General features: G+C 33.0%; 1 protein-coding gene and 1 long non-coding RNA gene across 2 annotated transcripts in view; both read left to right on the top strand.

Annotated features, from left to right (window-relative positions):
• LOC127705226 (opioid growth factor receptor-like protein 1) overlaps nucleotides 1-23,128 on the top strand; it is a 61,623-nt gene that overhangs the window by 25,613 nt on the left and 12,882 nt on the right. Inside the window, exon 6 of the mRNA XM_052209547.1 lies at nucleotides 7,182-7,330. Within this exon, the coding sequence (XP_052065507.1) occupies nucleotides 7,182-7,330 (149 nt within the window). The remainder of the gene's footprint in view (nucleotides 1-7,181; nucleotides 7,331-23,128) is intronic.
• Nucleotides 317-3,246, top strand: LOC127705227 (uncharacterized). Its single transcript, XR_007983752.1, has 2 exons — nucleotides 317-1,972; nucleotides 2,370-3,246. It is a non-coding gene; the product is annotated as an uncharacterized LOC127705227 (long non-coding RNA).

The raw sequence follows: 23,128 nt of genomic DNA, 5'->3' as shown, positions 1-23,128 counted from the left end.
ATCTGAAGACATTTGGTTTCCAGACAATAACTTCAGTATAAGTGCATGAATCTCTATGAAATTGTACCACAAGGTTACATAACACAAAAGGAAGGTTGTGATTGATTTTGTTGGTTTTTGTCCTAACAAAATTAGGGGCTAAAAAGGTTCCAAAAACAAGTATTTTTCTTGTTTCAGGACACCTTGTGTTTACGTGTATGGATCTCTATGAAATAGTATCACAAGGTTTCATACATTAAAAGGAAGGTTGGGATTGATTTTGGGGGTTATGGCCAAAACCTTTTAGGAATTAGGGGCAAAAAACTAGGATTTTCTGGTTTTTATACGACCGCAAAAATTAAAAAATTTTTGGTCGTATATTGGTATGACGTTGGCGTCGTCGTCGTCGTCGTCGTCGTCGTCGTCCGGCGTCGTCCGAAGACACATTGGTTTTCGCACTCTAACTTTAGTTTAAGTGAATGGATCTCCATGAAATTTTACCATAAGGTTCAATACCACGAAAGAAAGGTTGGGATTGATTTTGGGGGTTATGGTACCAACAGTTAAGGAATTAGGGGCCAAAAAGGGGCCAAAAATAAGCATTTTTGTAACTTCCAGACAATAACTTGTGTATAAGTGTATGGATCTCTCTGACATTGTACCACAAGGTTCCATATCACAAAGGAAAGGCTGTAATTGATTTTGGGGGTAATTGCCTCAAAATTTTAGGAATTAGGGGCCAAAAAAGGGGCAAAAAACAAGCATTTTTCTAGTTTCATGACAATAACTTGTGTGTAAGTGTTTGGATATTTCTGAAATTGTACTACAAGGTTCCATATCACAAAGGGAAAGCTGGAATTGAGTTTGGGGGTAATTGCCCGAAACGTTTAGGAATTGGGGGCCAAAAAGGGGCCAAAAATAAGCATTTTTCTAGTTTCCAGACAATAACTTGTGTTCAAGTGTATGGATCTCTCTGAAATTGTACTGCAAGGTACCATACCACAAAGGGAAGGCTGGGATTGAGTTTGGGGGTGATGAATCATAAGGGGGTTCAAAAAATTTGGGGGGGGATTTTTTTTTTTCTTTTTTTTTCTTTTTTTCCTTTTTTTTTTCTTTTAAAATTTTCCATTTTAAGTTGGTTATTTCTGATTAATATTTAAAAGCAAATAATAATGATATGGTAGGAGATACACACCAAACAGGATGTGTAAATTATTATCTAATAAGTATTGTGCAATAGCAAGAAATTTTCAATTGCACAGTATTGCACAATAGCAAGAAATCTTCAATTGCACAGTATTGCGCAATAGCAAGAAATCTTCAATTGCACAATATTGCGCAATAGCAAGAAATATCCAATAGCACAATATTGCGCAAAAGCAAGAAATTGTCAATTGTACAGTATTGCGCAATAGCAAGAAATATTCAATTGCACAGTATTGTGCAAAAGAAGATACTTCGTATAAATTGCTTATTTCTTGATCAATTTCAATGGGGTTTTATTCTTGAATTCTTGGGGTTCTTTAATATGCTGAATCTAACCGTGTATTAAGTTTTTGGATTTTTGGCCCCGTTTTTAAATTGGTCCACATTGAGGTCCAAAGGGTCCAAAATTTAACTTTGTTTGATTGCATCAAAAATTGAATTATTGGGGTTCTTTGATATGCTGAATCTAACCGTGTATTTAGATTCTTAATTTTTGGTTCCGTTTTCAAATTGGTCTACATTGAGGTCCAAAGGGTCCAAAATTAAACTTAGTTTGATTTTAACAAAAATTGAATTTTTAGGGTTCTTTGATATACTGAATCTAAACATGTATTTAGATTTTTGATTATGGGCCCAGTTTTCAAGTTGGTCCAAATCGGGGTCCAAAATTAAACTTTGTTTGATTTCAACAAAAATTGAATATATGGGGTTCTTTGATATGCTGAATCTAACCATGTATTTAGATTTTTGATTTTTGGGCCCCGTTATCAACTTTGTCCACATTGAGGTCAAAAGGGTCCAAAATTTAACTTTGTTTGATTTCATCAAAAATTGAATTATTGGGGTTCTTTGATATGCCGAATCTAACCGTGTATTTAGATTCTTAATTTTTGGTTCCGTTTTCAAATTGGTCTACATTAAGGTCCAAAGGGTCCAAAATTAAACTTAGTTTGATTTTAACAAAAATTGAATTTTTAGGGTTCTTTGATATGCTGAATCTAAACATGTATTTAGATTTTTGATTATGGGCCCAGTTTTCAAGTTGGTCCAAATCGGGGTCCAAAATTAAACTTTGTTTGATTTCAACAAAAATTGAATATATGGGGTTCTTTGATATGCTGAATCTAACCATGTATTTAGATTTTTGATTTTTGGGCCCCATTATCAACTTTGTCCACATTGAGGTCAAAAGGGTCCTAAATTAAACTTTGTTTGATTTCATCAAAAATTGAATTCTTGGGGTTCTTTGATATGCTGAATCTAACCATGTATTTAGATTTTGGATATTGGACCATAATAGGTGAATGTCCAATTTAAAATTTTTAAGTTCTTAGACCACATTCATTCTGTGTCAGAAACCTATGCTGTGTCAAATATTTAATCACAATCCAAATTCAGAGCTGTATCAAGCTTGAATGTTGTGTCCATACTTGCCCCAACTGTTCAGGGTTCGACCTCTGCGGTCATATCAAGCTGCGCCCTGCGGAGCATTTTATTGTAACTTCCAGACATAACTTGTGTGTAAGTATATGGATCTCTCTGACATTGTACCACAAGGTTCCATATCACAAAGGGAATGCTGGGATTGATTTTGGGGGTAATTGCCTCCAAATTTTAGGAATTAGGGGCCAAAAAGGGGCAAAAAACAAGCATTTTTCTAGTTTCATGACAATAACTTGTGTGTTAGTGTATGGATCTCTCTGACATTGTATCACAAGATTCCATATCACAAAGGGAATACTGGGATTGATTTTTGGGGGTAATTTCCTCCAAATTTGGGGAATTAGGGGCCAAAAAGGGGCAAAAAACAAGCATTTTTCTAGTTTCAGGACAATAACTTGTGTGTTAGTGTATGGATCTTTATGAAATTGTACTGCAAGGTTCCATATCACAAAGGGAAAGCTGGGTTGGAGTTTGGGGGTAATTGCCCTAAACGTTTAGGAATTAGGGGCCAAAAAGGGACAAAAAAACAAGCATTTTTCTAGTTTCCAGACAATAACTTGTGTTCAAGTGAATGGATCTCTCTAAAATTGTACTGCAAGGTACCATACCACAAAGGGAAAGCTGGGATTGAGTGTGGGGGCGATGAATCATAAGGGGGTTCAAAAAATTTAGGGGGGGGATTTTTTTTTCCTTTTTTTTCTTTAAAATTTTCCATTTTAAATTGGTTATTTCTGATTTATATATAAAAGCAAATAATAATGATATGGTTTGAATAGCATACATGTGAACCTCCCGACAGGAGTACAATAATCCTGTTTTCAGGAGTCTCCTCCCGACCTCCGGTTGAAGAGGAAAATTATAATCCCGTGTATGAAATTTTTCATGAATGAAAAATTTCTGCCCAACTTATCATCTCAGGCATCTGGTGTAACTCACATTACCTGAAGTTATATTTTACCTGTAAATCAATTAACATGCATAATTATATGACTTCACTTGTCAGCTTAGGTGTCAAACATACTGGTAATCAACGATTTTTTACCTCAGGCTAACTGCCGTTGTGTAACAAAAACTGTGTATTTATTGGGTTACTTCCCTTGATTTATCCTGTTTTAAGTTACTTTCCTTTTAATAATGAAATTTTTTAAAAGAATATAAATAAAATATAAATTGAACAAATAATCATAAAAGGATGGTAAATAAATGATTTTAAATGTCTTAGGACAAATAAAAAAATAATAATTTGAAAATTATTTGAGGATTCTATACTTCCTTTCAAGGCTTAAATTGAAATTTATATAATAACTATGACCCTTGTTTTACAGTTAGAATGATTTTCTGAGTATGCAAACAAAAGCTATTTGCAGATAGTTAAACAAATGTTCTGGTTGCAATAAATGTTTTATAGAATATGAAGTAAAAAATTTAAAGAACATACTGAAAAAAAAAAAATGTTAGATTGAACATGTAAAATATAAAGATGGAGAAACTTTATAAGTACAAGGGTACTATAAACATAATAAATTGGATGGAAAGTTGAAGAAAACACACTTTAAAAGACCATTTTTACAGCACACGGTTACATTTACGACAAAATTTATGTCGATTAAAAACCTCCTGATCTGAGTCCTAATCTCCTGACCAAAATTTCCCAATCTCCTGATCTGAGTTTCACAGTCCATCACATATATGAATAGGTAAATTAAAAAATTATAAGTTCTTAGACCACTTTCATTCTGTGTCAGAAACCTATGCTGTGTCAAATATTTAATTACAATCCAAATTCAGTGCTGTATCAAGCTTGAATGTTGTGTCCATACTTGCCCCAACTGTTCAGGGTTTGACCTCTGCGGTCGTATCAAGCTGCGCCCCAGCGGAGCATTTTATTGGACAATAACTTGAGTATAAGTCTATGGATCTCTATGAAATTGTACCACAAGGTACCATACCAAAAAAGGAATGTTAGGAATGATTTTGGGGGGTTATGACCCTAACCATTTTGGAAAAAAAGGGCCAAAAACAATACTTTTCTAATACTTTGTATAAATTGCTTATTTCAATGGGGTTTTAATTCAAAGTCTAGAATTCTTGGGGTTCTTTAATATGCTGAATCTAATCATGTATTTAGATTTTTGATTTTGGGCCCAGTTTTCAGACTGGTCAACCATTTGTCAACATTAAGTTCCAAAGAGTCCAAAATTAAACTTAGTTTGATTTCAATAAAAATTGAATATTTGGGGTTCATTGATATGCTGATTCTAACTGTGTATTTAGATTTTGGATTTTGGTCCCCTATATAAAATTGGTCCACATTGAGGTCCAAAGGGTCCAATACTAAACTATGTTTGATTTCATCAAAACATGAATTCGTGGGGTTCTTTGATATGCTGAATATAACCATGTATTTAGATTTTGGATATTGGACCATTAGACCAAATTCATTCTGTGTCAGAAATCTATGCTATGTCAAATATTTAATCTCAATCCAAATTCAGAGCTGTATTGCACAATTAATAGAAATTGTAAGTAGATTCATAGGTAAAAATAGATACATCATCAATTTCTAATTTTAGAGAAGAAATCATGTTTAAATATACTTTGAAATTTACTGTTCATAATTAGATATTTTGAAACATAATTAAAGGTAAGTTTTAAAGATTTTTTAAAGACATTTTATTAATGATGAATGGTTTTTTTGTAAAATTTTTGAAGAACTTTGTGGTAGGTTTGTTTGTCATTTTGTATAAATTATTACAGGCCATAATCTTTCCGGCGAAATTACAATTTAAGTCGCCAAAGAATTTTGAAAATCCCTAATCTCACCGTCCGACTGACTTCATAACGAAGTCAAGTTGCTATCAAAATCGGTATAAGGAAGACAACTTGTGATTTACAAGTCGCTCAGGTAAACAAAAATGGCTACTGACAAGGAAAATCAGGATTTTCAGAACAACCAAGGACTAATTTACTGTCGACGATCAAATGAAATAAATACAAAGACGACTTTGAACATCCTCTGATTCAACATTCACAACTATTAAAATGGGAAACTTAGCGTCTGTTTGAGATCATTTTACGATGATTTTCATCTGAGGATGTTGCGTAATCACTCAGCTGATTTGTTTTATTTTTATTTCTAACGAGTCGATCAGTTGTACTATTCGGAAGGTTAAGGGTGGGAATTAATGGTAGATTTATTATATTCATTGAATAAAAATTGAAATATAAAAGGTAGAAAGACAGCTGATGGATAATGTGATTGCAAACGTACTACACATGGCCAGCTTGTGATCAGCATTGGATTTTTTTTACAACCAATTCGTTAATAAGGAAGATATCTTTTATAAAAAAAAATGATAAAAATAAGCTCTTTATCGGTTAATTAATATGTGGTTGACAGATATCTTCATTTACAGGCTTACAATCTTTCACGAGATTCTCAATTTACAACTGACATGATGTCCTAGACATTCAATAATGTTTTACAAAATTATGACAAGTGGTGATATACATTAAATTGCCCAGTCATGTAAAATTCATCAGATAAACTGGGAGTCATATTTTTCTGGACTTTTAAAAATAAATTGAGGCAGATGCACATGAATTAATGCATCATAATATTACTAGGCTACTCCCTAGCAACAAATTTTATTTAAACTTAAATTCAAGTTGACAGTACAAATGGTATGAATAAATAAATAACAACTATATTGTCTAAACCTTTTTATTAAGAATTTTCAATATATACATTTTGTACAATATCATATGAAAAAACTGCAAGTATATTTTTTATTGCATATATAAAACAATTTCCTTAGTGATAAGCATGAAAACATTATGCAACCGAAACAGTAATGGAATTTTACTTCTCCAAGAACTTGACCACTTCTCCCTACTCTCTAATGGAAGGAGAAGTCACTTCTCCCTCTCCAAAATCCTAGACTAGGCTCTGAATTAATTTTCAGACTGCTATATATATATGTATTTTTTTTATGAAGCAAACCCCTTTAAAAACTTAGCTAGTATTGTCCATTAATAGATGAACAAATTAAATTCTTGGTGTACTTGGATATGCTGTATCTAACAGTGTATTTGGATATTGGACCATAATAGGTAAAAATCCAATTCAAATTTTTCAGCTCTTTGACCACATTTATTCTGTGTCTGAAACCTATGCCTTGTCAAATATTTAATCACAATCCAAATTCAGAGCTGTATCATGCTTGATATTAGTGTTCAGGGTTCGACCTCTGCGGTCGTATTAAGCTGTGTCAGCAGACTATTTTATTTAACTTATTCGCAGCTCTCACTTGTCAAAAAGCTTCATGTAGTGACTCAAAGATAATACTTCACTGTATCTGCATGATCAGTATGCAGAAAGCCTGATAATCTATACTTTATACTATGTTGTTAACCTTATATTTTGAACTGTAAAATTTTCATTTAAATCTTCAAATATGGAAATATTTTCTTGCTTTAAAAAATAAGAAATTTTTTCCTTAGCTTAGATTCATTATTGAGGTTGATGCTTAGAGTAGACACATATTTTCCAGGGAATAATAAGTGATGAAAAGGCCCATAAAAGAGTTTTAAAGTCTTATAAGATGATGTTAGATTTTTATGGTATGCAAATCAAAGATGAACTCACAGGAGAGATAGGAAGAGCTGAAAATTGGAAGGAGAGATTTAGTCATCTAAACAGGTATGATATGGAATATCAGAATAGGTAATGCCAAATCTGATTTTGATATTACCTGTATGTGTAGTCTGCTTGAATTTAATGCAATGTACTAACAAGATGGGGGACTCACCATGAAGCAATTATGTCCCACCTCCTTTTTTTCCTACCACCAAACTGAATTTTACTGTGCGTATTGTTATGCGTACTTTTCTACATTGGCTAGAGGTATAGGGGGAGGGTTGAGATCTCATAAACATGTTTAACCCCGCCACATTTTTGCGCCTGTCCCAAGTCAGGAGCCTCTAGTCTTTGTTAGTCTTGTATTATTTTTAATTTTAGTTTCTTGTGTACAATTTGGAGTTTAGTATGGCGTTCATTATCACTGAACTAGTATATATATTTGTTTAGGGGCCAGCTGAAGGACGCCTCCGGGTGCGGGAATTTCTCGCTGCATTGAAGACCTGTTGGTGACCTTCTGCTGTTGTCTGTTCTATGGTCGGGTTGTTGTCTCTTTGACACATTCCCCATTTCCATTCTCAATTTTATTTGCATTATAAACATGATAAAAGTTAAGATCTATTTAAAGCCTTATTTGACAAAATCTAAAAAAAAAATAAAACAGTGCCATATAGATAATATAAAGTACAAAGAAACATATGGTATCATGATTATTTTGTCTAAACCCAGTTCTAGCATTGTTGCCATTGAAATTGGTACACGGCAGTCACATAAATTGGATTATTGTATCTATTTTCTATACTATAAATGTTAGCCAATATAGTAAGAAATACCAATGCCAAAGTATAAGATGAACAGTTTTCGTCAAGTGCAATTGCCTTTTGTTCCATTTGTTTGTAAGATTTGCCTTTAACATCCATTTATGACTTCATATTGGATCATACAGTCTTTAACAATAGACAGATGTTTATATACAACATATCAAGCCCAAAGTTGCCTCTAGTCTAGAAAAGTTATGTAAATATACAGTCCATTAATTTATTTACAAGTTTTCATGGATTGACGGATAAATTGTATTTTCGTTGATAAATGATTTGTGGTTTTGACCAGTTCTTTTATCAAGCTTATAAAAAATTGAAATTTTGGTGTACTCTGTGATACTTTCTCGACCTATAACCACAAAAGAAAAGTTGTGAATAAATATACTGTCGATTTGTTTATTTTCATGAGTACAAGTTTTCATGGTTTGACAGATAAAATTGTATTTTTGGGATAATTGATTTGTGGTTTAGACCAGATCTTTTAACAAGCCTATAGAAAATTGAAATTTTGATGTACTTTTAGATACCTGCTTCATCTATAACCACAAAATCCATGTAAATAATTAAGTACCACAGGAATAGTAATGAATCCACAGACTAAGTCTCATACCGTATAGCGGGTTATTTTCACGGGTGTAAAATTTCGCGATTTGGGGGCAACAAAGTATACGAAAAATTTTGGCAGTGTTTATTTTGGTGGATTCTTAAATCCCAATTAAATATTTTGGTGGATCCTGAAATTGTTGCAGTTAAAAAGTTGTAAAACTTGACAAACAAGTGTCTATTGTTATGGTTGATTAATTTTTTTAGCTCACCTGACCTGAAAGGTCAAGTGAGCTTTTCTCATCACTTTGCGTCCGTCGTCCGTCGTCCTGCGTCCGTCGTCCGTCGTCCGTAAACTTTTACAAAAATCTTCTCCTCTGAAACTACTGGGCCAAATTTGACCAAACTTGGCCACAATCATCATTGGGGTATCTAGTTTAAAAAATGTGTCCGGTGACCCGGCCAACCAACCAAGATGGCCGCCATGGCTAAAAATAGAACATAGGGGTAAAATGTAGATTTTGGCATATATCTCTGAAACCAAAGCATTTAGAGCAAATCTTACAGGGGTAAAATTGTTTATCAGGTCAAGATCTATCTGCCCTGAAATTTTCAGATGAATCGGACAACCCGTTGTTGGGTTGCTGCCCCTGAATTGGTAATTTTAAGGAAATTTTGCCGTTTTTGGTTATTATCTTGAATATTATTATAGATAGAGATAAACTGTAAACAGCAATAATGTTCAGCAAAGTAAGATCTACAAATAAGTCAACATGACCAAAATGGTCAGTTGACCCCTTAAGGAGTTATTGCCCTTTATAGTCAATTTTTAACCATTTTTCGTAAATTTTTGTTATCTTTTACAAAAATCTTCTCCTCTGAAACTACTAAGACAAATTTAACCAAACTTGTCCACAATCATCATTAGGGTATCTAGTTTAAAAAATGTGTCCGATGACCCCGCCCGCGAACCAAGATGGCCGACATGGCTAAAAAAATAGTACATAGGGTAAAATGCAGTTTTTGGCTCATATCTCTGAAACCAAAGCATTTAGAGCAAATCTGATGAGGATAAAATTGTTCATTAGGTCAAGATCTATCTGCCCTGAAATTTTCAGACCAATCAGGCAACCCGTTGTTGGGTTGCTGCCCCTGAATTGGTAATTTTAAGGAAATTTTGCCGTTTTTGGTTATTATCTTGAATATTATTATAGATAGAGATAAACTGTAAACAGCAATAATGTTCAGCAAAGTAAGATCTACAAATAAGTCAACATGACCAAAATGGTCAGTTGACCCCTTAAGCAGTTATTGCCCTTTATAGTAAATTTTTAACCATTTTTCGTAAATTTTTGTAATTTTTTACAAAAATCTTCTCCTCTGAAACTACTAAGACAAATTTAACCAAACTTGTCCACAATCATCATTAGGGTATCTAGTTTAAAAAATGTGTCTGATGACCCCGCTCGCGAACCAAGATGGCCGACATGGCTAAAAAATAGTACATAGGGTAAAATGCAGTTTTTGGCTCATATCTCTGAAACCAAAGCATATAGAGCAAATCTGATGAGATAAAATTGTTCATTAGGTCAAGATCTATCTGCCCTGAAATTTTCAGACCATTCAGGCAACCCGTTGTTGGGTTGCTGCCCCTGAATTGGTAATTTTAAGGAAATTTTGCCGTTTTTGGTTATTATTTAATATTATTATAGATAGAGATAAACTGTAAACAGCAATAATGTTCAGCAAAGTAAGATCGACAAATAAGTCAACATGACCAAAATGGTCAGTTGACCCCTTAAGGAGTTATTGCCCTTTATAGTCAATTTTTAACCATTTTTCGTAAATTTTTGTTATCTTTTACAAAAATCTTCTCCTCTGAAACTACTAAGACAAATTTAACCAAACTTGTCCACAATCATCATTAGGGTATCTAGTTTAAAAAATGTGTCCGATGACCCCGCCCGCAAACCAAGATGGCCGACATGGCTAAAAAATAGTACAAAGGGTAAAATGCAGTTTTTGGCTCATATCTCTGAAACCAAAGCATTTAGAGCAAATCTGATGAGGATAAAATTGTTCATTAGGTCAAGATCTATCTGCCCTGAAATTTTCAGACCAATCAGGCAACCCGTTGTTGGGTTGCTGCCCCTGAATTGGTAATTTTAAGGAAATTTTGCCGTTTTTGGTTATTATCTTGAATATTATTATAGATAGAGATAAACTGTAAACAGCAATAATGTTCAGCAAAGTAAGATCTACAAATAAGTCAACATGACCAAAATTACCGGGCCAAGTTCATTATAGATAGAGATAGTAGTAAGGAGCAAGAATGTTCAGTAAAGTAAGATCTACAAACACATCACCATCACCAAAACACAATTTTGTCATGAATCCATCTGTGTCCTTTGTTTAATATGCACATAGACCAAGGTGAGCGACACAGGCTCTTTAGAGCCTCTAGTTTTTATCAAAATGACCTCTTATTTATTGATTAGTTTCTGATACAGTTAATCATTAGAATACCGCTAACTTAGATAATTATTTGTTACAGGTATTCAAACGTCTTGTAAATTTTACGATTGATTAGATTTGACCGGACCTTTGATGTACTTACTCACTGGCAATTAGGTTACAAAATTATCATGAGTGTTTACAACTCTTATATAGTTTGACACTAATTAATATGGGGTAATTACCTGATAAGAGTACCTTACACTCTTATTCTAATTGACACTTATTAATAAGGGTATACACACCTGACAGTCATTTTATAAAATACATTTATGTACAATGCCCTTTGGCATTTATTTTGTTAAAACTAACATATACTGTTATTGACCTGCCAACAGGGAAAAATAGATCGATTACAAAATCCTTTCACAATGTTAACTTCGAAACTTCTAAACGTATGCATAAATTTTCGCGGAATTTATTTTCACCATTTTCGTTTATCCGCCAAAATAAGCGAAAATAAACACCCCGCGAAAATAACCCGCTATACGGTACTTCCATTGGGGGCCTTGTTGGCTGAGTGGTCTAAGTAGTCAATATACTGTATCAGTAGCCAGTCAACACTGAGGTTGTGTAGAAGCCTTGGTGGCTGAGTGGTCTAAGTAGTCAATATACTGTATCACTAGCCAGTCAACACTGAGGTTGTGTAGGAGCCTCGGTGGCCGAGTGGTCTAAGTAGTCAATATACTGTATCACAAGCCAGTCAACACTGAGGTTGTGGGTTCGAATCCGACACTGGAAGTTGCGCTCGACTACAATCTTAATTGACTAGGATTGTCAGTTTTCCTACCGAAGGTCGGTGGTTCTCTCTGGGCACTCCGGCTTCCTCCACCAATAAAAACTGACCGCCACGAAATAGTACAATAGTGCTGAAAGTGGTGTTAAACGCAATTCAATCATACTTGCATTGCAGTGATGGTAGGTAGCTAGAATGAAAATCTGTAAAGATGTCACTTGTCAACCCATACTGTAGTAAAATGTAGTAAAAAATGCAACAGGACTGTCTTTACTTTCATGGATACATGTATTCCAAGATATACATTCCTATTTGCTTCCTTTTAAACAAATTAGGAAAACAATACAATATTGGTACAAATTGATTTTTGTTTTACAGTACTACATATTATTAGCCAGGATGTCTTTGACTCTGGAGGTTATATGTGGTCATGAAGCCTTGGCTTTAATAATCAAACTTCAATCTGAATTTTGACTTTAACAGTGTTTTGGGAGGGGGTGGTCTTCCAAACCCGAGAAACGCAAACCCTTGGATACGGGTATGACAACTTAGGAAGCAGAATAAATTTTATTATTATCAAGTCAATGTTATTCACTGCATCTGATCATGCTGAATTAATCTAACATCTTGCATTAGATAGTAAGATGATTGAATGTTTACTGGTATAAAAGCGTTTTGATAAAAATTCTGTATAGTGTATGACTTAAGTATAATATTCTGATACTTTCAAATAAAATGTATCAAACATGTCATACTGGAATTAATCATGAAATACCAAGCATGGTGGATAGTTGTCTCATTGACAATCATATCACATCTCCTTATTTTTATGAAAACTAACTATAATAGTCATAATATATTAATTTTTTATGAAAACCTAAAGTCAATTTTAAAAGTTTTTGTCGAGCCTAGAAGACCTGGATGCTTAATACTTTGTACATAGATGCCTTATGATATGAAATTTTGTCTGTCATATGTCCATTGTCCTTGACCTCATTTTCATGGTTCAGTGACTACTTGAAAAAAAAAGTTAAGATTTGTTGTAATGTTAATTTCTCTCTTATTATGAGCAATAGGATAACTATATTTGGTATATGCATAACTTGCAAGGTCCTCATGCCTGTCAGACAGTTTTCACTTGACCTCAACCTCATTTCGTGGATCAGTGAACAAGGTTAAGTTTTCATGGTCAAGTCCATATCTCAGATACTATAAGCAATAGGTCTACTATATTTGGTGTATGGAAGGGTTGTAAGGTGTACAGGTCCAGCTGGCAGGTGTCATCTGACCTTGACATCAATTTCATGGTTCAGTGGTAAAAGTTAAGTTATTGTGTATTGGTCTCTTTTTCTAATACTGTATGCAATAGGTCAACTGTATTTGGTGTATGGAATGATTGTAAGGTGTATATGTCTGTCTGGTAGGTATCATCTGACCTTGACCTCATTTTCACAGTTCATTGGTCAATGTAAAGTTTTTGTGTTTTGGTCTTTTTCTTAAACTATAAGCAATAGGTCAACTATATTTGGTGTATGGAATGATTGAAAGTTGTATAGGTCTGTCTTGCAGGTATCATCTGACCTTGACCTCATTTTCATGGTTCATTGGTCAATGTTTAGTTTTCCTGGTTAAAGTTTATTTCTTTAATACTATAAGCAATATGTCAACTATATTTGATGCATGGAATGATTCTAAGGTGTACATGTCTGTCTGGCAGGGTTCATCTGACCTTGACCTCATTTTCATGGTTCATTGGGCAATTTAAAGTTTTCATGGTATGGTCTGTTTCTCGTATACTATAAGCAATAGGTCAATTATATTTGGTGCATGGAATGATTGTGAGGTGTACATGTATTTCACGCTTGGTTTATCTGACCTTGACCTCATTTTCTAGGATCATTTTTAATATCATGTTAACGTGATACTTGTAGTAAAACTTTATATTTAGGACTATGAACATAATATCAATGGTCAGTAAAGCTGGCAAGACATTTCAGTGTGTACACTCTTGTTGCAAACATTTAACAGAATCTAGAAACAATTGGAATTTCGCTAATATACCCCCTCAAAAAGGCCACTTTACCCCTCCTTAGCGCTGGTACCTAAAAATAATATCATATATTTGAATACATAAGAAGTTTCTTGATGCTAAAAGCTAAATATTTGAAGGACAGATGTAAGTTATTCCACTTGACCTTAAATTTGGAGTATATTTAATCTAGTCATATCTTGTCCTTTTCAAGGAAATGCAATTGTGAATCAGTCAACACTGTCAGTAGTTGTCAAATACAAATATGCAACTGTCATGAACTCAGCTGTTGATATACATTTATATACCATAAAGTAAATTGTTTGTCCTTGACATGCATATATATGTGCAAATGTGAATGGCAATACATGTAATTATTTAACGAATGCAAATATGCTCTGATTTAAATGACAAATATCATGTAATGCACAGTTTGAACTTTTATTAACATTTACAAATAAATACTTTAGACTAATTTAATTTTTAAGGTGACTGTCATATTGAAAACATATTTGTTTGGAGGAAGTTATAATGCAGATATTTCCTTAATAAAATATTGATATATGGATTGCAGGTCAAATAGATAGATAAAGACTAAGGCTCATACCTGTCAGTCACATGACCTTTACTGCCAATTAAATATAATTATCATTTCCATTTGTAAAAATGTTTAATATATTTTTATACGACCGCAAACATTTTTTTGGGATCGTATAATGGTATGATGTCGTCGTCATCTGCGTCGTCGTCCGAAGACACATTGGTTTCCGGACAATAACTTTAGTTTAAGCGAATGGATCTTTATGAAATTTTTTAAGAAGGTTCAATATCACAAAAGGAAGGTCGGGATTGATTTTGGGGATGATGGTCCCAACCATTTAGGAATAAGGGGCCCAAAAAGGGGCCAAAAACAAGCATTTTTCTAGTTTGAGGATAATAACTTGTGTATAAGTATTTTGATTGCTCTGAAATTGTACCACAATGTTTAATACCACAAGTAGAAGGTTGGGATTCATTTGAGGGGTTATGGGGCCAACAGTTTAGGAATTAAGGGCCAAAAAGGGGCCAAAAACAAGCATTTTTCTAGTTTCCAGACAATAACTTGTGTGTAAGTGTATGGATCTCTCTGACATTGTACCACAAGGTTCCATATAACAAAGGGATAGATGGGATTGAGTTTGGGGATAATTGCCCCAAACATGTAGGAATTAGGGGCCAAAAAAGGGCCAAAAACAAGCATTTTTATACGACCGCAAAAAAATTTTGTGGTCGTATATTGGTATGACGTTGGCATCGTCGTCGTCGTCGTCCGAAGACACATTGGTTTTCGCACTCTAACTTTAGTTTAAGTGAATGGATCTTTTAGAAATTTGACCATAAGGTTAAATACCACAAAAGGAAGGTTGGGATTGATTTTGGGGGTTATGGTACCAACAGTTAAGGAATAAGGGGCCAAAAAGGGGCCAAAAATAAGCATTTTCTAGTTTCCAGACAATAACTCTGGAACGGTGGATGGATCTCTCTGAAATTATACTACAAGTTTCAATACCACAAAGGGATGGTTAGGATTTGCTTTGGGGGGTTATGGCTCAAACCGTTTAGGAATTAGGGGCAAAAAAGGGGGAAAAACAAGGTTGTCCTGGTTAATGGACAAATACTTTAGTACAAAACATAATTTAAAACAGTGTAAGGGAGATAAATCAAATACATCATTGAAATTATCTCCCTTACACTGCTTTTAAATTATGTATAAAGTAATGGTTAATGAACAATAAAGATAATTTAAAACAGTGTAAGGGAGGTAATCCAAATACAACGTTTTGGTTACTTCCCTTACACTGCTTTTAAATTATGTTTAAAGAAATGCATATTTATAAAGGAAGACCAGTAAAAATATCTGCAAATGTTGCATCTTTTTTTTTTACAAAAAAATCCATATGAAAGATTTGACACTATATTTTTAATTCTATTATAAAATAGATTAAGTTAGCACTATGGTAAATTTAAATGGGTAATTATGGTTGCCAACTCCATTGGAAATTTGAATTGAGATTATGACCATATCTTGAGGGAAAGAATTTTTTGGGGGAAAATAGAGGGGGGGGGGGACAAAAAGAAATTGTGGGGGTCAATTTTTTCTCATTTCAGATTTCAGAAATTAAAAAGAATTATTCTTCAAATATTATTTTTTTTTCAAATTTCAAATATTGAAAAATTTCAAGAAGTAATCTTTAATTGCACAGTATGGCGCATTAGATTTGTAAAATCTTTGATCACATTTATTTATTTGTTATGCCGAATCTAACAGTGTATTTAGATTTTTAATTTTGGGTCCAGTTTTCAAATTGGTCTACATTAAGGTCCTAAGGGTCCATTTAGATTTTTAATTTTGGGTCCAGTTTTCAAATTGGTCTACATTAAGGTCCTAAGGGTCCAAAATTTAACTTTGTTTGATTTTAGCAAAAATTGAATATATGAGGTTCTTTGATATGCTGAATCTAAACATGTATTTAGATTTTTGATTTTTGGCCCAGTTTTCAAGTTGGTCCAAATTGGGGTCCAAAATTAAACTTTGTTTGATTTCAACAAAAATTGAATATATGGGGTTCTTTGATATGCTGAATCTAACCATGTATTTAGATTTTTTATTTGTGGACCCCGTTATCAAATTGGTTCATATTGAGGTCAAAAGGGTCCAAAATTAAACTTTGTTTGATTTCATCTAAAATTGAATTATTGGGGTTCTTTGATATTCCAAATCTAACCGTGTATTTAGATTTTTAATTTTGGGTCCTGTTTTTTAAAAATTGCTCTACATTAAGGTCCAAAGGGTCCAAAATTAAACTTAGTTTGATTTTAACAAAAATTGAATTCTTGGGGTTCTTTGATATGCTGAATCTAAACATGTGTTTAGATTTTTGATTATGGGCCCAGTTTTCAAGTTGGTCCAAGATAGGGTCCAGTATTTAAACTTTCTTTGATTTCAACAAAAATTGAATATATGGGGTTCTTTGATATGCTGAATCTAAACATGTATTTAGATTTTTGATTATGGGCCCAGTTTTCAAGTTGGTCCAAATTGGGGTCCAAAATTAAACTTTGTTTGATTTCAACAAAAATTGAATATATGAGGTTCTTTGATATGCTGAATCTAAACATGTATTTAGATTTTTTATTTGTGGGCCCCGCTATCAAATTGGTTCATATTGAGGTCAAAAGGGTCCAAAATTAAACTTTGTTTGATTTCATCAAAAATTGAATTATTGGGGTTCTTTGATATGCCAAATCTAACCGTGTTCCTAGATTTTTAATTTGGGTCCCGTTTTTTAAATTGGTCTTCATTGAGGTCCAAAGGGTCCAAAATTAAACTTAGTTTGATTTTAACAAAAATTGAATTCTTGGGGTTCTTTGATATGCTGAATCTAAACATGTGTTTAGTTTTTGATTATGGGCCCAGTTTTCAAGTTGGTCCAAGATAGGGTCCAGTATTTAAACTTTCTTTGATTTCAACAAAAATTGAATATATGGGGTTCTTTGATATGCTGAATCTAAACATGTATTTAGATTTTTGATTATGGGCCCAGTTTTCAAGTTGGTCCAAATTGGGGTCCAAAATTAAACTTTGTTTGATTTCAACAAAAATTGAATATATGAGGTTCTTTGATATGCTGAATCTAAACATGTATTTAGATTTTTTATTTGTGGGCCCCGCTATCAAATTGGTTCATATTGAGGTCAAAAGGGTCCAAAATTAAACTTTGTTTGATTTCATCAAAAATTGAATTATTGGGGTTCTTTGATAAGCCAAATCTAACCGTGTTCCTAGATTTTTAATTTGGGTCCCGTTTTTTAAATTGGTCTTCATTGAGGTCCAAAGGGTCCAAAATTAAACTTAGTTTGATTTTAACAAAAATTGAATTCTTGGGGTTCTTTGATATGCTGAATCTAAACATGTGTTTAGTTTTTGATTATGGGCCCAGTTTTCAAGTTAGTCCAAGTTGGGGTCCAAAATAAAACTTTTTTTGATTTCAACAAAAATTGAATATATGGGGTTCTTTGATATGCTGAATCTAACCATGTATTTAGATTTTTTATTTGTGGGCCCCGCTATCAAATTGGTTCATATTGAGGTTAAAAGGGTCCAAAATTAAACTTTGTTTGATTTCATCAAAAATTGAATTATTGGGGTTCTTTGATATTCCAAATCTAACTGTGTATTTAGATTTTTAAGTTTAAGTCCCGTTTTTTAAATTGGTCTACATTAAGGTCCAAAGGGTCCAAAATTAAACTTAGTTAGATTTTAGCAAAAATTGAATTCTTGGGGTTCTTTGATATGCTGAATCTAAACATGTGTTTAGATTTTTGATTATGGGCCCAGTTTTCAAGTTTGTCCAAGTTGGGGTCCAAAATTAAACTTTGTTTGATTTTAACAAAAATTGAATATATGGGGTTCTTTGATATGCTGAATCTAACCATGTATTTTGATTTTGGACATTGGACCATAATAGGTAAATTAAAAAAATTCAAGTTCTTAGACCACATTCTTTCTGTGTCAGAAACCTATGCTGTGTCAAATATTTAATAACAATCCAAATTCAGAGCTGTATCAAGCTTGAATGTTGTGTCCATACTTGCCCCAACTGTTCAGGGTTTGACCTCTGCGGTCGTATCAAGCTGCGCCCCAGCGAAGCATTTTATTCTAGTTTCCAGACAATAACTTGTGTGTAAGTGTATGGATCTCTCTGAAATTTTACTACAAGGTTCCATACTACAAAGGAAAGGCTGGGATTGAGTTTTGGGGTTATTGCTCCAAGGGGGGTTTCAAAAAGTTGGTGGGGGGATATTTTTCCAAATTTTTTTTAAGGGATTCATATTTTTTTTCAAAATTTTTTAAATTTCGAATTTTTGAAAAGTTTCAAGAAGAAATCTTCAATTGCACAGTATTGCGCAATGGATTTATAAGATCTTTGACCACATTTATTTTGTGTCAGAAACCTATATTATGTCAAAAATTTAATTACAATCCAAATTCAGACAGTATCAAGCTTGAATGTTGTGTCCAAATTTGCCCCAACTGTTTAGGGTTCGACCTCTGCGGTCGTATCAGGCTGCGCTCAGCGAAGCATTTTATTATTCTCTAGATAATAGAGAAATACCATTCAAATCGATTTAGAATTTTTTTCCAATACTGTGGATTCATTTCTTTTCATGGATTGATAAAAACTCAAGTTTTCATGGATATAAGATTTCCTGGATTTTTCCAAGTGTATACATATATGCCTTCAGAAAATGTTTACCTATATCCATAAAATCCACAAAAATTAGTATCCCTTGAATAATAATGAATCCGCAGTATTCATTTGGTCACATCTGTAAACATTTTTTTATTTTCAGAATGTTAAATTTTACAATTTGAACATTTGAAATTTGATTTATAAAAAATGCTTTTATCATCTTCATGACTTTTTTTGCCATTTTCATATTGATATGTAAAAAATCTGACAGCTAATTTTATGGTAAAATGGAAGAGGTCGTGAGTTTTGACCCATCTCTCTAAATACCCAATTTGGTTTGAGAAATTTCACCTCTTTTATACTGGTACTTTTTAAAATGAAGAAAAACATGTGATAATTTATCACAGTTTTTTTCCAATTTTATTGAATACTTTAAACTTTAATCTCCAACAGTTTAATTGAAGTTATCAAAATCAGTCTTAAGATCAGATTATTTTTATAAGATAAGATAATAAGATTTTTATACATCTCCATTTTTTTCCTTCATAAGGACAAAAGTTACAGTGTGGACTTCACAAACAAATGGTGATATAATTTAAACAGTATTAAACTGTTAATTCTTTTTAGAATGAGTGATGAGTTTCAACTGTTCATCTACTAATATTTTTTCTGTTCACTATAGTGAGTGAACACAAATCTTGTGGTTTGTTTTGAACAATCTGTTATGTTAAGTGATTGTATCTGTTTATTAATGTAATCATTGAAAATTAAGACATAAAGTTGTGAATACTGTTCCCCTGATCACTTACTCATTTTGAGTAATTTATATTGCTCTGAAATAAATGGACTTGACCATTTTTGGCCATTCCATTCTGTGTCAGATTTACCTATTTTTGAAATAAATCAATCCATTCATGGCATAATTTACCCTTTTCTAGAATGGATTACACTATTAAGAAAAACACAATTTATAAATATTATAAATTAGTTAAGTGTTTAATTTATAAAAATACATTTTAAGTTAGCCAGAGTTTAGTATAAAATTGGTCCTAAGAATCATACATACATTTATGCAGCGGTATATATAGAGCAGAAGTTGATGCCTATACAAACCTTTCCATTCAAGATGGATAGAATGAATCTTATATGCTTGTATATTATGCATGTGTATACATCAATTTATAATTAACCACAAGAGTTGACTGGGGTATAGAAATAAGGTCAGCCTTCAAGGTTTTACTCTGACAGGCAATGGATCATCTGTTAAGCTTTGGTATAAATTCACAGCCATGTCTGGTTGCAATGTGGATGTTAGATCTGATACCTAGTTTAGAGAAAGTGCCACACCCTCTGCGCATTTAAGAATCATGCAACACCTCTCTGAGGGGCCTGTTGTAAGGCAAGATTTCTGTCCCTATCCAAGATGTCTTCATTTTACCACTTTCATCCTGCTCAACCCCTACCCTGCAGAAACTTACTATTGTATTTATTGTCAATTTGTTTTTGGTCATGAATATACTTGAAATATTTGCCACTGGACATAACACAAATATCATTCAATTAATTAATATTGCAGTGAGTGGAAGGGAGAGTCTTTATCTTTGTTGTACATTATAGGCATTGTCCTTGTTTTGGTATTTTTCTGGATAAATTTTAAGCCTTGTTTACATATTATTTCCAATTTTACATTTTGAGACATTCTTTATTCACCCATATGGTGTAATCTCACACTGAAATAGAAACCATAGTGTGTAATCTCAAACTGAAATAGAGACTATAGGGTGTAATCTCACACTGAAATAGAGACCATATGGTGACCATAGGGTGAGCTTCTGTTGTTTATTTGTTTGACTATTTTTATAAGTACTCTATTAGAGTTGTTGTTTCTTTACGGTAAGATACCTGTACTTTCATTTTTAGGCTGGTTAAGTTAATTACTTGTCAAAAAATCTTTCTTATGTTAGACATTTATTTTGGTTGCAGTTCACCACATAGGATTTTCCACTGCTATGCAACACCTTTTTCTTTAAACTAATGTTAGATTGTCTTTTGTCCATTTTCAGAAATGCTAGCTTAAAAGATTTTAAGATTGTTATTATTTGATCATCCTGACCTTTTTTTTCTCCCGACAGCAAAACTTATATTATTTGTGATATGATTGCATCATTGTATGTTTAACCAAGTTTCTTTTCATGTTATTGATCAATTCTTTGTTTAAAAATGCTTAATGGGTATATCAGGAATGAACCATCTTCATGATAAGTGTAAGAGGCAGGGATGAACCATTTGTCTAGCCAAAATTGAAAAGGAAAGCCATAGCTGCATTGTTGTTATCTCCCTTTGACCACACACTCCTGGTAGTACTAGTGCAATCCCTGTTTACAGTGCAATTTTCGATGGCATATCCATAATAAAATATATTATTTTTTACAAAGCAAAAACTTAAAATCTGATTTTTCAATCCCCTGGGAGTAAATAGCTCTCCACCCCAACTAAACTATTTACATCAGGGGTAAAATTTCACCAACATTCACCAAAATTTGCTTAAGTAACAAATAACAAAATATTTCCCAAAAAATTAGATTTTGCTTAAGTTCTTTTAAAAAATAGATTTTGCCAAAATTCCAGATAATAAATAAGTTATATTTAACTGGTGTTGTAAATTCTTTACATTCCTTATTACACCAAGATAACTTATAATATCATGCATATTAAAATCATTATGAATGCATTTGTATTTAAGGAATGACTGTAATATTTTTTCTGTCTATTCGAAATAACATAAAAAATGTGGTGCACACTTTAAAATAACCCGCGGCTATAATTTAATTCTAAATTCCATTTTAAACCGGAATAAACCATAAAGAACGTTGATGACGTCACGGTCACATGACAAAATTATGTCTATGAGCTGATAAACATAACAACGTCAGCCAATCAGAAGAAGCGTTACATCCAAAATTAAATTATTGAACTTTGAACATAAATGAGTGTAGTATATAAAAGACTTCCAATTCCTATAAACACAGGCTTTTTCTATTTGATCAGTCAATACAATTGTAGCAATGTTCAGACAATAAAATGTGTTTGAAAAGACCTCCTGTCAAAACAACCCAACCCTTTTGTAGGCATGAAGACAATGAGATGTGTGATACAAGTACATATATAGGTGAGGCAGCAAACCAACCACACAAAAACAAAGTCACCTCTTTTATTGTACATTAAAATGTGGGAGCCTTATGTATTTCAACACTCAAAATTTAACCCCCCCCCCCCCCCCCCCCCCTTCTTAGTAAGACAAAATTCTATTTTGTGAAGTATTGGCCCTATAATGTAATGAGAATACTTTATGGTTTTTCTCTGTCAGATGAGGCCGTCCTAATTAAAAGGGCCTCTATACAATGTTCCCACAATCACTAAAGATCCACCTAATTTTAAGCAGTCATTTCTGCTGTTGAGGGGTTGCTTGTTGTGTCATGAAATAGATTTCCTTCATAATACAAGTTCCAAGTGGAAGAAATATTCTGTATTATTATTTCCACTGGAACAAATGTTTTTTCCTAATGGATCAATTGGAATAAAGGGTATAGAATATTTGTTCCAACAGGAACAGATATCATGGCATTGCTTATAACAAAGTTTCCAAGTGAACTTTGTTAAGGCAGAACAAATATGTGTTGAAAGATGAAAGGGGGGTTTCTTAATTGTATTTACATCACCATAGGCTGCCGATTGTATATGGGCCCATCAGAGATTATCTTTTATATATATCAGTGCCCAATTAAAAACATTGGATTCTTTTAGGAATTTTTTCTACATCAGATGTTTAGTAGTTGTCTTTTCTGCACTTTATAAACATTGTCATTGTTTTTGATATTTTATAAGTTAGATTTTCAGTCTTGTTTACTGTAAATTCAGAAATTATTGCAAAAAATCACGACAGTGTTGGTTTCGCAAAAGTAAAATCTTGCATTTAAAATTTGA

Source organism: Mytilus californianus, unplaced genomic scaffold (assembly GCF_021869535.1).
Source record: "Mytilus californianus isolate M0D057914Y unplaced genomic scaffold, xbMytCali1.0.p SCAF_6, whole genome shotgun sequence".
Taxonomy (NCBI): domain Eukaryota; kingdom Metazoa; phylum Mollusca; class Bivalvia; order Mytilida; family Mytilidae; genus Mytilus; species Mytilus californianus.
This window is presented reverse-complemented; position numbering and strand designations above follow the sequence as displayed.